General features: G+C 49.7%; 1 protein-coding gene across 1 annotated transcript; it reads right to left on the reverse strand.

Moving 5' to 3' along the window:
* Positions 1–8,153: 8,153 nt before the first annotated feature.
* On the reverse strand, positions 8,154–16,600 carry ITFG2 (integrin alpha FG-GAP repeat containing 2). Its single transcript, XM_026652318.2, has 8 exons — positions 16,582–16,600; positions 15,614–15,634; positions 15,435–15,488; positions 12,009–12,100; positions 10,401–10,518; positions 9,506–9,679; positions 9,204–9,347; positions 8,154–8,611 (listed from the first exon to the last, which is right to left on the reverse strand). The coding sequence occupies exons 1-8, from the start codon at positions 16,598–16,600 to the stop codon at positions 8,574–8,576; spliced, it is 660 nt and encodes a 219-aa protein (XP_026508103.2). The 3' UTR covers positions 8,154–8,573.
* Positions 16,601–16,862: the final 262 nt, after the last annotated feature.

Raw genomic sequence — 16,862 nt, forward strand, 5'->3', positions numbered from 1 at the left:
TTGGACCGTTGACTCTTATTCAGTTCATCACCCATTATATCCTGCAGCTCTTTTTCTGTAGCACGGCTGCCTCGTTCATTGTTTTGCAATTGTGCATCTGATGATTCCTTCCTATGTGAAGCACTCTACATATCTTTCCTGAATAATACCAATGATTTAGAGGCCTCGTCTCATATGTGTCATGATTGTCCTGTATTATGATCCTATCCCTCTGCAGTCCCTCCTGGATCTGTATTGTTTGTGCATCTGAATCTTTAATGACAATATTGACTGGGATTGGAACCTCCTTCAAATTTGACATTGACTCTTGAATGAATACAATTTGTTAAATGTTATTCATTTTTATATCCCATCCTGTAGCAACTCATCTAGTCCATAATTCTTGAGTTTCACTCAAAGGATGGCTTGTGAAAATGTATCAAATAACCTGTTGAAAGCAATAGCTATTATGTCCACTGCATTTCCTTTATCCATTAAATTTATTTCATCAAACAAACAAACAAAACCTAAGAGCCCTCTCTAGCTCAGACTGAAGTCAATGGGAAGATTTGCACTGATTTTAATGGGAGAAGGATTGGTTCCGATAGTAAATTGGCATCATTTTTCTTTGACAAATTTACTTTGCCTATTATTTATCACTTATTTTTGTGTAGGTGCTCAGTAGTTGGCTGCTCTATTAGCTGTTGGAGCAATATGCCAAGTATTGCAGTTAAATTTACTCATCTGTAAGGCCTTGGAATCCCCTCCTTTGCTCTCCTTCAGAGCATCCTTTGCTCCTTCTCTACCCTTCCACAGGCTTCACATTTCTTCAGATTTCAAATACAGTCATCAAAGGTTCAGATACTTCTGCAAATTCCGATTGCTTGGTGGGGTGAATTTCACCAGGCCCTATGGCTGTGAATACATTTAGGTTATTTGGCTATTCTGTAATCTCTTCCTCTCCATAATGAACCATGTCAGCTGCTGCCTTTGTTTGTTTGTTCTCCCCGCCCCCATCGGTAAGTAGCAGACCTGCCCTTTTCTGTCGTCCTCTTGCTTCCCACATAAATATTATAATGATGGTTTCTTGTTTCCTTTGCTAGTATTCCCTGATTTTGTGCCTTTGCCTTTCTGCTCTCTCCTCTCCTCCTCCCTTAGGAATCATACATGTTCACGTGCTTGCATGCAATCTCCGTGTCAATTGTGTTGAGGGTGTTTCTGCTTGATTCCTACATCAGTGCGTGGGGGATTCTAATCCCCAATTTGTAATCAGCTCCATGGCAGCAGATGTGCTCTTCCACTCTCCTCCCTACTGTATCAATCGAATGTCTGGTACTTCCTCCAGGTTACTCAGTACTCTGCCCTCTGGCATTTACCTTCTCCCTGAACATTGTGGACCCTTTTGTAGATAACTACTGCAGCATTTCCCCCCAGCACTGTCTGGATTGCCAAACCCTGACCCAGCCCCAACTCATAAAGGGCAGCAGCAATACAAGCAGTGAGAGCTGCAGGCCTGAATGCAATGGCTTGGGATCCCTTCTGCCACTTCCTTGGCTCCCCCCCTTCATTGGGAACTGAATCATGGTGTGACCCGAGCTCTCAATGCCTCCTTTCCTTTGCATCAGAAATGGAACCTCTGCCCTTCTCCCCTGCTGGGCTCCACCCTGCCATGACAGCATCAAATGAGGCAGCGTTGCCAACTTTCACCATTTCATCATACGTTTTGCTCGGTGGGTGTTCTTCTTAAAGCCCCAGTTCCTGGAGTCATTTGATGACATGAGAACCTCAGCTTGATTTTTTTTAAAAAAGTCAGTTTCATGGTGCAGTAACTCAAAAACTAAAGTCTCAAAAACCAGGTGACAAAGAAGCCCAAATAGATTAATTGTAAACTCTCATGATTTTTAAGCCAATCCCATAATTTTCAGGGGCCTGACCCATGTTTGACCCCTTAGGGTTGGCAATGCTGATGATGGCTTAATACTAGTTTAACTCTGGAAAAGGCTCAAGTACATTTACAAATGTTTTTTCTCCTAGAGCCATTGCCAGTGCTTAGTCATCCCTGTTTTCCTGAAAGGCACCAAAGACTAAAGGCCTCTGTCACTGGACAGGAAAACAGATCAAGAATTAATATTTGAAGCAGGATTTTACTATGAACTATAAATACATTAAGGGGGTAACTACCAGGGAGAGTGAAGAGCTATTTAAGCTAAAGGACAATGCTAGCACAAGAACAAATGGATATAAACTGGCCATGAACAAATTCTGGCTGGAAATGAGGTTTCTACCCATCAGAGGGGTGAGGTTCTGGAACAGCCTCCCAATTGGAGTTGTGGGGGAAAACAAATGCATTAGTTTCAAGAGAGAGCTGGATGAATTTATGAGTGTGATTGTATGGTGGGGGTGCTTGTGATGGGGGGGGGGCACAGCTAAGCAGCCCTGGGGCTCACTTCTGATTTATGTCCTGTGTTCCTAAAGCTCGGGCTTCAGGGCTTCAGCCAACCACTTAAAGGGGTCAGGAAGGGATCTTCCCCTCCCCCCCAGTGTATTCTGGGAGGTTTTTTATCTCTTTCCTCTGAAACATCAGGGATGGCCATGGCTGGAGATGGGACACTGGGCAGGGTGGACCAGGGGCTCTGAGATGGCACCGAGCATTCTCTCTCTCAGGGGCTGGGCTGGCTGGGTCTTGCTCACATGCTCAGGATCTAACCGATCCCCCCAGGTCAGATTGGCAGGTAGCTTGGGGGGAACAGGGGGATTTGCCTTCCTCTGCAGCATGTGGGTGCAGGTTGCTTGCCAAGATTATCTGGGTATATCTCACTTACTCATTTCCCTGCCATTGCAGGAGGCTTGGGCACTGGTGCACTTGGTCCCTTCTTTTCTCTGCCTGTGGCACATTATAGTCTAGTCTCCTGTGGGCTGTAATATTTTGGTCTCATTTCAGTTGATGGGTTTAGTGTGCGGGTGCTGGGTGGTGCTGGTGGCCTGTGAGCAGGTCAGACTAGACTCAGCAATTATTTTTTGTCTAGGTCCAAATTTCTTGGTCAAGGCATAGTCAAGGTCCAGACTCCAGAGAAAATAATAATAAATAATAATAAAAAGATTTTGGGGTCTGTTCAAAAGCACCTGGCAGTCTGGACTTGGCCCACGGTCCACCTATTGACTAGATGATCTAGTGGTCCCTTCCAGCCTTAAACTCTATGATCCCAGCCATCATTCAGGGGTGCGCAAGAGGATCCTTGGGGGTGCGCGGCAGGAGCGCATTTTTTAAAAATTTGCTTTGTCAGTTTGGGCGGGAGTCCGAGCGGCTTTTTTTTTTTTTTTGCTTTTGCAAAAATGGTAGAGCCGACGCAGCAGGGGGTGCATGCTCAAAACTTTTTTACTGATAGGGTGCGCGATCAAAAAAGTTTGGAGACCACTGAGCTACAGCATCTCTAAATGCCAGACGTTTGGTTATGCACATGTGTACCACAGGGGGTGCTGTTTAACTCCCTGTTGCTCAAGGAGCTAGGGAACTCTCAGCTGTATGCACAGACTTGCAGCCTCGATGGTGTTCAGCTGGGAAGCATCTAGAAGTATTAAAGGGCAATTGGACTCTGAACACTGTTAAAAGCAGCATCATGGGCATCCATGTTGATCATCTCTCAGGAAAAAAAAATCTTTTTGTTTGTAAACTGAGCACCCTGAACTGTGGTCGGTAAGGTCCAGATCCTAACTTCTGTTGGTTTCAGTGTAAGTTAGGAGCCTATATTCCTTCAGGGATCTGGGCCTAAGTGCCAGCCCTGCAAACTGCCCTGGGATCTGAGTCAAGCTTGGCTCGTTCTTTCTCCTCTGTCATCACCTGTGATAAAGATTCTGCCCTAGTGCCATCAGTGGATTTGCACAGCTGTAACTGATCATAACTTAGCAAGGCAGGAATAGAATCCAGCTCCCTCTCTCAGCTGTGCTGGCTCTGCAGGGCGAACAGGGGCCAAAAAGCGCTATGAGCAGCAAACATGACTCGAACGTACCCTGGGAAAAAGGGGCCATGGTCAGTCACTTTTCATTGTAGAGCCACACTTTACTGGAAGTTATGGCAGTTAGATTCATATGGGGCTGCCACCATCGATTGCTGGGTGGGGCATGAAGAGAGGAGGAAGGTGTCACTTGGCACAAAGGCAATATAAAGACTGCTCTGGTCCTCTCAGCAGGAGACAATGCTCCTGTTTTGTGCAAGGTGTTCTTATCCTCGCCCATCCTACTGTGCACGTAATAGGAGCAGGGGAAAGAAGGGAGTAAACAGAAGCGTCCACTGGCTTCGAGTGCTAGGAACAATCTAGAGTTGGTTGAAAAAATGGAAAAACAATTTCACCCCCCAAAAAATTCTGATATTTTTGTTCATCAATTTTTAAGTTTTTCCTTCTCCCCCATTTTTGGGGGGGGGGGAATTGATTTTTGAAAATGACCGAAAAGACAAGGAGAGAGGGTAAAAGGGGAAAAAAAACATAAAAACATCAAAAGAAATGGAAAACAGATAAACTGTGAAATAGACAATTTTGCATGAAAATTTTAGATTGGGGCCATTTTGGGGTGAAAACTTTTTTTGCTTAAGAAGTAAACCACCAGCTTTAGAGCGCTGTGTTTGTAAATGAGGCCCTCCCTGTCTTTTGGACAACGCAGTCCTCAGCAGCAGGTCCTCAAGTGCTTGTACCCATGTGACCTCTCTACCAAGCTCATCAGTGGGAGAGGGGTTACAGGTCAGAGCGTCATGCTGAGTGGCTCGCACTAGCCCTTGTTCAGATTTCATTTGGGTACATGTTGCCCAGTCTGGTTGGAAGCAGGTCCCCATCAAAGTGGCATATCTCTGCATGAGCCCCTCTCTGCCTTACACAGTTTCCTGTCCCACAGCAGCTACACTTGGCGCTCTTCCTTGGCAACAGTTTGACCTGCGTGGCAGGGTCTTGTTTTGTATGAACATGCTGCATCCATGGTATCAATGCAGTCATTTGTGCTCCCTTGTCTCCTGTGTTGTTAATAAAGATTTCTGCTTCAAGTGGGCAGCCAGAACCAAGTCATTCTCTGTTGTTATTGACCCGGCCCTGCAAACAGCTGCTCTGCAGTCAGGCCGCTGGGAATGCTTTACAAGAGCCCGCTGACCGCCCTGCCACAGCCTGGGCTCCGTAGTTGGAAGCTCTGCCAGCCTGACCCTGGTGTTGGCAGATGGAGTGTTCCTGGTAGCAGGCTGTGGGAACCCTTTGGTGCCTGGGGCCCCATCGGGAGAATGAGATGTAATCAGAGCTGGGACATGTTGCTGCTAGCAACTCCTGCCAACCAAAGTGGGATACGCAGGGACCAGAGCTTGATAAGAGGCACCAAGCTGCGGCCATGCAGAAACAGGGCTATATCTGTGTAGAACAGTCTTTTCATGACTGCTCTATGTTGGTGTGTGTGTGTGTGTGTGTGTGTGTGAGAAAGCACCCACACAAAAGAAGTGTTACAGCCACGTGCACAAGAGCAGAGCATCCCTAGACATTGTGATGCCCTACGCAGCTCCCCTGCAGGTGGGGGGGCTGGCCCCAGGCCTCCATGGGAAGGGGGGTCTGCACCCAAGGTCTGTGGGGGGGGGCAGGAGAAGGCTTGGGGGAAAACCGCCCCCCAGCACGAGCCAGCAGAGCGGATTGGGGCCAGGTTGCTCCACTTCCTGTCGCCCGGTGAGTGCAGGGCGCGCCTGACCCCTGCTGCAGTCCCCCGGGACATAGCTCAGGGGAAGGGGTGGAGTGGGGCAGGGGTGGGAAGAGGCAGGGTGGGGGCAGAGCAGGGGTGGGGGCTATGAGGAAGGGGTGGAGTGGGTGCGGGGTGGGAGTGGGGGTAGCTTTCCTGGCCAGCTCAGCTGGCCCGGGGATTGGGCTGGCCGCTGGAGCAGCACGCAGCTGTGTAGGGGCCCGGGAAATTTGGTGCCCCAAATTTCCTGATGCCTGTTCCCTGGGATCAGACTAGGGTTGCCAACCCTTCCGGTTTTGACGGGACTCTCCCGGAATCACGCCCTATCTTCTGGAGGCTACTGAAGCCAAACTGGGAGATTTTAGGTGCTGAAAGTCCAGTGGCGCAGTGGGGCTAAAGCAGACTCCCTGCCTTCCCTGGCTCTGCGCTGCTCCCAAAAGTGGCTGGCACGTCCCTGCGGCCCCGGGGGGGGAGGGGGAGGGGATGACAGGTAGTTTCCTCTCCCCCGGGGCTGCAGGGACATGCCAGCCGCTTCTGAGAGTGGCGCAGGGCCAGGGCAGGCACAGAGCCTGCCTTAGCTCCGCCGACCAGGAGCTGCCAGAGATAAGCGCCTCCTGGCTGGAGCCTGCACCTTGCACCCCCTCCTGCACCCCAACCCCCTACCCCAGCCCAGAGCCCCCTCCTGCACCCAAACTCCCTCCCAGAGCCTGCACCCTGCACCCCCTCCTGCATTCCAACCCCCTACCCCAGACTCAGCCCAGACCCCGCTCCCACACTCCGAACCCCTCAGCCCCAGCCCAGTGAAAGTGAGTGCGGATGGGAGAGAGTGAGCAACGGAGGGAGGGGGGATGGAGTGAGCAGGGCGGAGGCTCGTAGGGGCAGGGCTTCGAAGGGACAGAGCAAGGGTGTTTGGATTTGTGTAATTAGAAAGTTGTCAACCCTAGATCAGACCAACATCTCTGGCAGAAGCTTTCTCCACCACTTATACAGAGATGGAATTGTACTACTGTTCAATGCCCAGCCTCAGAAGCCAGGCTGGGAGTGCTGTGTTTTGGCTGTGTTTGAAACAAAGATCATTGAGTCTTCTGCAAGGCCCGACTGTGCTGGGGCTGGAGACCATAACTGGCTTAGAACCTGGAGGTAGCATGAGGGTGCTAAACTATGCCATGTTTTATAACCTTGTTGGAACTTGTATCCATTAGAAACTGACAGAAAGTTAAACACACAGCCCTGAGGAGTGATTACCACTACACCATCATCAGCTGGCACGGTGTGAAGCATGGCCGGTCCCTGTTTACAGCACTTGCAAAGTCCTGCTCAGTATTGTGTTCTAGGACATGTTCTAGTGAAGACAAGCCCTTGGATAACAATCCCCACAGCTTCATCCCCTTACTAGATGCTTCCCATAGAATCATCTCTTGGGAAGAATCAACTGGTCTAAGTCCTACAGCCCTGGTTTCAGTTTGTGCAGGAGAGTGCCTCAAAACCCCAAACCTTCCCTTTCCACAGACCGCAATATTTTTAAAAAATCAATGGGACTTGAGTTCTTAAGTCACTTAGGCCCAGACCCTTACAAGGTATTCAGGGACATAACCCCCACTGATTTCTGGGCCTTAAGCACTTTTGAAAATTATGCCCATAATGCCGTCCCCTGTACTGGTTACATGGGGGAGAGAAAACCTTCTTTCTCTGTAGCCATGTAGCAGAGTCTGGTGGAGAAGGCACAGGATTTGGGAATTAGGAAAACTTACTTCTGTTCCCAGCTCTGTCACCGACTCCTTGGTGTGGCCTGGGACAGGGTACTTTACCTCTCTGTGCCTCAATTTCCATATCTGAGAAATGGGGAGAACCTTCCTTTCTAAAACACTTTGAGATCTATGGACAGAAAATACTCACAGGAGCCAAGGTTTATTGTCTAATAATCAGATGCTCCACACCGCACCCCCACCCAAATCTGTCTGTTCCAACCCTAGGTCTCTACCCCTGGCAGGCAGGCACTTCCACTCTCCTGAAAGGAGTGGGGAATTCAGTCTCCCTGCTGAGGTGCTCAAGGGTGTTTTTCAGAACATGGCGCAGCAGGAGCCCAGCAGCTTGTGGGATCCTTACATGTTATCATTTGCTAAGGGGCGATCATTGAATTAATTATATTTGCTCGGAGTCAGATCCAAATCTGTCTGTGGTGGGGCGTGGGAGGAAAGCTCCATCCATTATGCGTGTTAAATAAAACATCACATGGATGAGAGATGATAACGGATGCAGAGCAGCAGGTTTGCCTGCTGGTCTCCTCTTAATGAGTTGAGATTGGCGCTGGACTGAAGGAGGCACAGCAGTCAGAGATGTTCAAGGGCTGGAGAGAGCAGAGCAGACCTGCAGAAGGTGCAGTGCCACCTTTCCCCTCTGTGCAGTGCTGGACCTGGAGTGGCATGCCCCCAAGCTTTGCAGTGGCAGAAAGTGGAGTGCCTGCTCCTCCTAGCTATTACACATGAGCAGGGCTGGAAAGCAAAATGATGCTCTTTCTAGCTGTTCCAGGTGTCCAGTGGTGGAAGGCAGAGTAGCACTACTGCAGCTGCTGCAGATGTGCAAGGCTGGGAGGCACAGTGGCACTACTGGCTGCAAGGCTGGTCATCATCACAGAACAACGTTTAGAATGGATTCAATTTATTGTCCAGTTCTTGACTGCTCTGTATAAAGTCATCCCAGGGATGAGCTTGGCCCACAGTCTTTATGTGAGCGATCAGAATGAGGGTTCAACTTTCTCCTGATTGCATTCCTACCAAGAGCAGTTTGGGTTCCTTTTGCCAGCGCTGTTGCTGGAGCTGCCTAGTTTTCTTCAGGCATCAGCCACACACCTCCCTGTTATTAGTACCATGGGAAACAAATCACCTCTGTGTGTGAGATCACACCTCGGAAGAAAGCTGCTGCTGTGAGAGGAGGCCTAGGATCAAGGGGAGTGTCAGAACTGAAGCGGGGGTAATGCTGCAGGCCTGTCTAGTGATTCATGCATGTGGACATGTGATAAAAACCCCTGACAACCAAAAAGCCCTCTCTACCACAAGCTAATCCCCCATTCCTCTGCTGCTAGGAACTCAGGGGATCAGCTCCATTGGTACCGCACAAATAACGTACCAAGACTAGACTGAAGTTTGCTGCTCTCTGTTTCCCCTTCACAAGCACAACTCTTTGACCAGCAGAGAACATGGCTGCTAAGAGTTTAATACTAATGGTGGCACCCCAGAGAACAGAAGGAACTGGACCCTCATTGCTTCAACTAAAGGGGCAATGAACTCGCCATCCCTCAATGATAAAACCAGCACCCAAGCGCTCACCTTACCTCACCCCTGACCTGAAGGCTAATTCTAACACAGTGCCTTGTCTGTGGCTGCTAGCTTGCTGGAAGCCTAGACTGACGAGGAGGGAAGGATCTCATTGATCCCAGATACACACTGAACTTGGTGCAACATGAATGCCTGACTGCAGCCAACATCTAAAGAAAGGTCACTACTGTGAGCAGAGGTGCTATTACGTACACGAGTCTTGGGCAACGGTGGGGTGACTGGAGGAGTCTGCTCCAGCAGGGCCCCGATGTTGGCAAGGGCTGTTCTGTGGCTGCTTTTCTGGGAAGTACAGGGTCTTGTGAATCAGATCTTTGACAGCCGAGACATCATCTCCATCTATGAGTGAGGCAGAGAAAGAGCGGTATTACCACCAGTGAGAAGCGTTTTAGCCCCAGTAAGGTACCTAGGAGCCCCAGCTATCACCACCACATACAGATCCTCCCATTATCCCATCCCCCTTCTCACTGCATATCTGCAGACTGTGCAATGCTCACCCACGCCCAGCTGCTGCAGAAGGTCCCTGTATTCTGGGTTGGTCTCTAGTATCTTCAGCAGGTTGGTGGATTCCATTCTCTCCAGCTGCACATCCCAGTAGATGTAGATCTTCTGGTTGAAACTGACGTAAACCAGGCAGGGGCTGTTGTGGCCTCCTTTGCATGCATAGAGGCCTGGGGAAAGCCAGGGAGGGAGCCACCAGCAGTTAGTGAAGAGCAGAGGAAATGAAGAGGTAACTTGGGAAAACAAGTAAGGGGGAGGCCATGGGAGATCAGAAGGCACAGGGTGGGGTAAGGCAAACACAATAGAGTAGCCTAACTCTCCCCTCTGTGCCCAACTGTGCTGCTGATCTAAGATGGGGTAGAAAGTCTCTGGCTACACTGGTGAGCTGAGGTGCACTTTACTGAGAGACATGGACTTTGGTGTGCAGCATTTCCCTGATGGACCCTTAGTCACATGGTGGCAGGAGGAGGCTGTCTATGCAGTGCGTGCCTGAGCAATCCAGCTGTGGACAAATGTGCCTTTAGGGCGGAACAGAGAAAACCAGTGAAAAAACCCTGATGGGACAGGGTCTCACCAGCTGACTGCAGGGGACACAGCACCCACGGGGGGTCAGCAGGAGGTAAAAGTGGCACAAGGCAGCAGGAAACCTGTGCTTCATCAGGGCTGGGTCTCCTAGCATCCCTCCCTCTCACCAGGCCTCTTCCCTGCAGCAATATGAAGATATCAGCTGGGCTTCCCACACAGTCACCCACCCAGCAGGGCAGGATACAGAATCAAGGGGCTTCCTCCTCTCTTGGCGCAGCAGTGACATATTTCATGGAGCGCAGTCAGCAGCTCAGTTCACAGCCAGGCCTGCGTGTCTCAGATGTAGGCGCCAGGCAGGCCACTCACCAGCACAGAACGCGCTGACGTTCTCGTCCACTTGGAATCTGGCCACAGTCCGATTGTGGTCGATGATGTACGTCTGGCCATCCCAGGCGCAGGCAATCACCTCTTCATGCCCATTGCCCTGCCAGAGTCGGACAGGTGGGGGAGTGGGAAGAGCTTTGATTAGCACAGGCATCAGGCATCCAGAGAGATACACAGGAATCCCAGCAGCCCACAGCAAGCAGCATCCATTCCTACCCTCTGATATAACCTGTGCTCAATGCAGCATCCCAGCACACAGCTGGATAATCTCCTGATAAGGGATACAGATAATCTGTTCTCAGGGAAAAGGCATCTGGGCTCTCCCTGTGCCAGTGGCCTCTCTAGGTTCAGTCTACCCTACAATACAAACTATAGATGGGGCCAGTCACTTCCTTCCCCATCCCATGTGCTCTCAACCCCTCATTCTCCCACCCCAATCCTTGACAAGCATCCTGACTCCCTACTAGTGACTGCTTCCTCCTTCCCCCACAAGAGCCCTAAACACTTCCCGGCTGCCTTATTCACCTACAAGCATCTCAGCTTGACCATCCCTCTTTGGAGGATGAGAGAGTCAGGCTTTTGAGGGTTTCCGGAGAACAGGAACATAGGAATTACCATACTGGATGAGACCCAAGATCCATCTAGCCCAGTGTGCTGACTCTGACCATAGCCAGAGCCAGGTGCTGCAGAGGAAGGTGCAAGAACGCTGGAGGTAACCTGCCCCATATAGGTCTCATTCTGGTGTCTAACACTTTAAGCCCTGAGGCACAAGGTTTAATATTCCTTCCAAATGTGTGGCAACATTAATTATAACTCTGGATGCTCTTGAGAGCCACATAAATGTCCAATTGCTTTTGGAATTCTGTTAAGTTCTTGGCTTGAACAACTTCATGTGCCGGTGAGTTCCACAGTCTAATTACTCATGGTGTGAAAAAAGTGTTTCCTTTTCTCAGTTTGGAATTTCCCACATTTTAATTTAATTGACTGTCCCCGTGTGTGTGTTATGAGACAGACACAACAGATCTACCTTCTCTAGGCTATTCATTATTTTATATACTTTCAGCATCTCCTCTCTTATCTGCCAAGGTAACAATCCCAATCTTTTAAATTTGTAGGAGAGTTTTCTCAGGTCTTCGATTGCTCTCATCACCTTTCTCTGAACCCCCTCTAGTTCTGCACCTCCTTCTGGAGGTGGGATGAAAAGTATTGCACACAATATCCACGGCAGACTGCACCACTGATTGATACACTGGCATTATAATATTATTCTTCATCTCATTCCTTATTCCGCCTAACAACAGGGAGCAAAATCATTCAACTCAGAGAACAAGACAGGCAGCAAGGAAGGAAGAGGAAAGACTATACAGTGTAATACTGTCAGAGCCCAGCTCCTTAGCTGAGTGACTACAGTGCCGGTGGGGTTTGTGGTACAGGCTCTATTTTCTTGGGCTTTCTATGAGAACATGGGACAATCCCAGGATGCCCTGCTCTCTCTTCCGTGCGGGAGGTGGCAAAGACGCATTTCAGTGTCTCCACCCCTAGTCGCCCTCTCCCAGTGCTGGTCTTTGCTCTGTTCACATTGATACTCACAGTAACATCCAGTTTTTCCAGAGCAAAGAGCTGGTGATCAACCTGCACGGACCACAGCAGCTTATCCGCCCCCTCCATGAGCTTCAACGTTCCTGAAGGGAAGAAGGAGACGCTTAGACAACATCTTACCACAAAGGAGTCAGCAGCCTGGATCTGTGGGGGATGGGGGGGAGGGCGTAAATCCCTCCCCCACAGCTGTGCTGCTAGGGGTACTTTTCAGTATTTGAGTCAAACATGCTCGGGCCCTGGGGAGGAGGATGTTTGAACATGCCCAGGCCACCTCAGGAACTCCAGGCTTACTGTTTATAGCCGTGCAGACTTCAGAGCAAAGCAAGGTGAGGTGCCAACATCCCCTATCCCTATGACATGCAGAAGAGCCTGACCCTGTGAGAATATCACTGGGGACCGTGGTGTCCCCCAGGAATGCGCTGGGCCCCATCCAGAGGCTTCCATCTGCGAACTCCCAGGGAGAGGCAGCCCTGTAGTGCAGGCTATGGTTGACACACACAGTGCTGTCTCTCATCTCCGGAAATGATGATGACCCATTAGCTTGTCAGCAATAGCTGGAGATTCAGAGGAAAAATGGCAACAGCTCTGCTAATTGGATTGAACTCTGAGACAGCCGGGAAATGGACGGAAATGCTTTCTCAGAATAAGATACAGACACACAATGAGCCCTAACATCTCAAATCAGACACTGCTTATGCCAGAGGTTCCCCAGCCATGACTCATGGATCGCTGGGGATCTGGGGAGCTGTAGCTGGGGTCTGCAGAGAGCTGGCTGATCACGTGGAGCTGCCTCTCCTTTATGTTCCCAGCTGCCAAATTACATTAAGAGAAGCTAAAACACACTTGATACTTTCCTAACGTTTCTCTCCCATGTCAGCAATTGTTGTAGCTGGCACAAGGATGTTGCTAGGAGATTGCGACTCGCAGAGGAGGTGTGTCTGTGAGACACAGCACGGAATAAATACTAATTAATCCTGACAACACCCTGTGGAGTCAGTAAGTATCACTAGCCCCATTTTACAGAGAGGGACACTGAGTCTGATGGAGGTTAAGGGAGTTGCCCACGGCCACACAAGTCAGTAGCAAAGTCAGGATTAGAACTCAGGACCATAGCATAGTCAGCATGTCTCTTCCATGACTGCTGAACTAGGCCAGGATTTAGGGAGACCCTGCATGGTGACTTTAGGCAGTTCACCAGTCTGGGAGCTAAAGAGCCAGTGAGAATCAAAGGATTCTGTCTGTATCCAAAAGCTTCAATACAGAATCCCCTCCCCTTTCTATTTATCACACCTGAATCCTGTCTCTTCTTTATCACAGGGGACATGACCAGGAAAACCTAGCTCCCAGGCCCATGCTCAATCCACTACACACCATTGCCTCTGCCAAGACTTCATTTACCTTGCTGCTGTTGGCAGCATCCCAACCACCTCAAAGGGTGTAAGGAACATGCCTCCCTGCTCTTTTCCAGAGGCTTTCAGACATGGCATTATTTGTATGGCATTTCAGCTTAGTGTGCAAATGGACTTGGAGTATGCCAATGTAGTAGAAAAAGAGCCTAAAATATAAGCCCTTGTATTAGAGGCCTGGTATGAGGCCTGAGCTAAAGTAGTGGGCAAACTTTGCTGATATAAAGCAAAGTTAGCAAAAGTCAGGCTGTGAGCAAATGTCAGGCGCTGCCTGCTTGCAAGTTCACAAAATCTGGCAAGAACAGGGCTGATATTGCAAAAATCGTTCCTAAAAAGTGCTAAGCACAGAGTACTTACGCAAACACATTCCAAAAAAGTGGTACCAGAACATCCCAATATTAAGGATGGTACAAAAACATTCTCCAAAAATAACAGGAACACACTGACCCCTCCTAAACAGAAGGTCAGGATAACAGTGTAATAAATAGAAATGCATAAGGTGCTTCCTTGGTAACCGGCTACGTCAGAGGGTATCAACTAACCATGTTAAAGGGCCAATATGTAACTTGTTTATACGGATGTATAAAATGGCGTCTCAGAGGGAGTGTCTTTGGCCAGCCTAGGGGGCAGTGGAAAGTCCCGCCACTGACTGAGCTGCGTCCACTGCCACGGGCATACATGTCTTAATATCCTTGTAGAGTCTGCCAGGTGCGATTACTGGCTTCGTCGACAATAAACTTGGCTGGGCGCCTTCGTACCTTAACGGATATTGTGGTCATTGGGCGGTTCGCTCGAGGTCTACCATGCCAGCTGTCTAGGCAGGGCTGGGACAGCACACAAGGAAAACACACGCATGCAGCCAAACATCTAACAACACTGGTGACCCTGACCATTAAATTCTGTTAATGATTGGAGTCTCACACTGGGAGTGTTAGAGCAGTGGATTGGGAGTCAGGGGATATCTGGGTTCTTAGTCCCACCTCTACTAAGTACCTGCTGTTTGATTTTAGGCAAGTCACCTGCCCTCTCCAGACCACAGTTTGCCTATTTGTGAAGTGGATTTAATACTTCCCTCCCTCAGCAGCTTTGGGTGGCTTCAGCAATTAATCTTTATAAAGTGCTTTGAAATCCATGGATGCAAGGTGCCCACTAGCGAAGTGCAGACGACTGCTAGGAATAATTCATTGAGAAAAAACATTTCCGTTTCCCTGTCGAGAACAACCCCTGGAGCAAGGCCTTGATTCAGCAAGAAACTGGAGCACATGCCTAGCTTCAATGGGACTGCTCACGTGCTTAGAGTCAGCCTCGTGCTCACACACCTGGCTGAATCAGGGCTTGGCTCTCTGGTGAGGTCTCTTCTCTCGGCTCCTGCGGGCACAAGAGCAAAGGCCTGTGCAGGGAGGGATAGGGGACCTCTTGCCCTCTCCTCTCCCCATAACATACTAACACGGAAGCATGTATCTGAGATGAGGACAAGGAACAATGTCAGTGCAACAACCTCGACTGCCAAATCCTCCTGCATGTCTTGAAAGCAGTGCTACTCAGACCTCAGTGGTTCAGGAGCCAAATTAGTGATCAACATTACCCAAACCAGCCACAGTAGTGTGAATTCATTTTATCACTTACTATAGGACTTATCATATTTGAACAGTATGACGGGGGAAATATTTAGTTTATATTAATCTCACAGCAAATAAGTTAATAACTTAGCACAAGTTGATAACTTAATTGGTTAATAACATCATTAAAGCATCCTGATTGGTTAATAATTAAATCATACAGGAGACACATGAGCCACTTGCAGCTCCTGAGACTCAGTCGGAGTATCACTGCTCTAAGGGTACTTCAGAGGCCTGATTGCATCCCATCCCAAATCCAGTAGCACTGAGCCTCCGGTGTGTCCTTAGAACTACCCCCATGCTTCTGCTCCGGAGTGGTAACAGGCCTCAGCTACACCCTGGCAATCCCTTCCTTTCTCTTCCCTTGATCCAAGGGCAGCAGTGGGACTTACCATCCAGAGTGCAGAGGGCAAAGAGGCCCGAGCCAGCATCCGCTTTAGTGCAGCCTGCAGACACAGAACAGAAGCACATGTCGTTCATGCTGCTGTCTAGCCCAGATCTCAGCGGCGAGATTTGGCTGTAGCCTCCCTAATCCCTCACTGTTCACCCACCATCCCCATTTCCTTCTCACCCTCTAAATGGAGCACTAGGGCTGTGGTCAGGCAGGGTGTGACAAGCTAGAAGAGTCTGCTTCCCCTGCTCTCCTGAAGGGGTGGGTCACTGTGGTACAATCTCCTCTGAATCTTTGGAGGGAGAGGACCAGCTGAAACAACACAGAGGGGGAAGGGGAAAGGAAGGAGTTCAATGAATCTACCCTCCCAAGCTGGGGGTCTTTGTTGCTGTTTCTGGCCTTCTGCACGCCTCCTTTCTGCTTCCTCTCCCTGTGCTTGGCCAGTATTTTGATCTGCTATTAGACATAGTCCTGCCCACTCCTAGCCACTGGTCACAAGGCCCAGAGAAGAAGCCTGGATTGGCATCGCTTCTCCCCCCTGCCCCCCAATGAGGGAGAGCTTCACTTCTGGCCTGTCTCCCACTGAAGGGCTCTGTGACAGCAGCAGTTTCAGGAGGAACCTTTTAATGTTCTCCACCCCCTTCAGCTGGAGTTGCTACCCAAAACCCACAGAGGGGAGGCTGAGGGTGGTCAGGGCCCAAAGAGTCCACCTTGAGTCTCTCCCTCCATATCCCTCCAGAATTGTGACTTAACAACTTGAGCTGGAGATTGCCCCGAGTTAAAGGGCCAGCATCAAGCTAACAACAGTGAGTCTGACTCTGCTCTCACTGACGCTGTGTAAATCAGGACTACTGAATGTTGCTCTACAATACCATCGCCAACCCACACACGTGGCAGTCTTTGGACTGGGAGGTGGAATAGCACTGGTGTTGCAGGAGGGACTGAAGGTATCTAGCCTGAGATGTTAGGAGACATTTCTGCCCAGCCTTGAAACTTTGCCTAATGGGTATTTACCACTTTCACCATCTTGTTACTATCCTATTTTCTGCATCACTTTCCTTCCCCTGTAGGGCACCCCCGGCTATTACCAAGCAATGAATTTTAAACATCTAGTTTACATGTAAGCGGGACTGGCTGGTTTCGCTCACTGATCCTAGGATCCCGCATGTAATGTGAGCTGCAGCTGCAGGCCCATGGGTGCTTGTGGTTTAATTGCCTCTTTTACAACCCCTTGATTCTCCAGAGATGTACAAGTGCAGGCAGCAGCTCCGCTGGGGAGCAGGAGAGGCCTTGCAACTAGACCTCCCCTCCCCTCTGTCCTTGCCCTTGAACTCAGCCTGGTGCTGCTGCTGAGGGCACGTGGGGAGCTCCAGAAGATGGAACAGGATCAGCTGGCTGTATGGGAAAGTGAGCACAAAGCACTCCCAAA

This window comes from Terrapene carolina, unplaced genomic scaffold, assembly GCF_002925995.2.
Source record: "Terrapene carolina triunguis isolate 2854851 unplaced genomic scaffold, T_m_triunguis-2.0 Scaffold112, whole genome shotgun sequence".
In the NCBI taxonomy this organism is placed as follows: domain Eukaryota; kingdom Metazoa; phylum Chordata; order Testudines; family Emydidae; genus Terrapene; species Terrapene triunguis.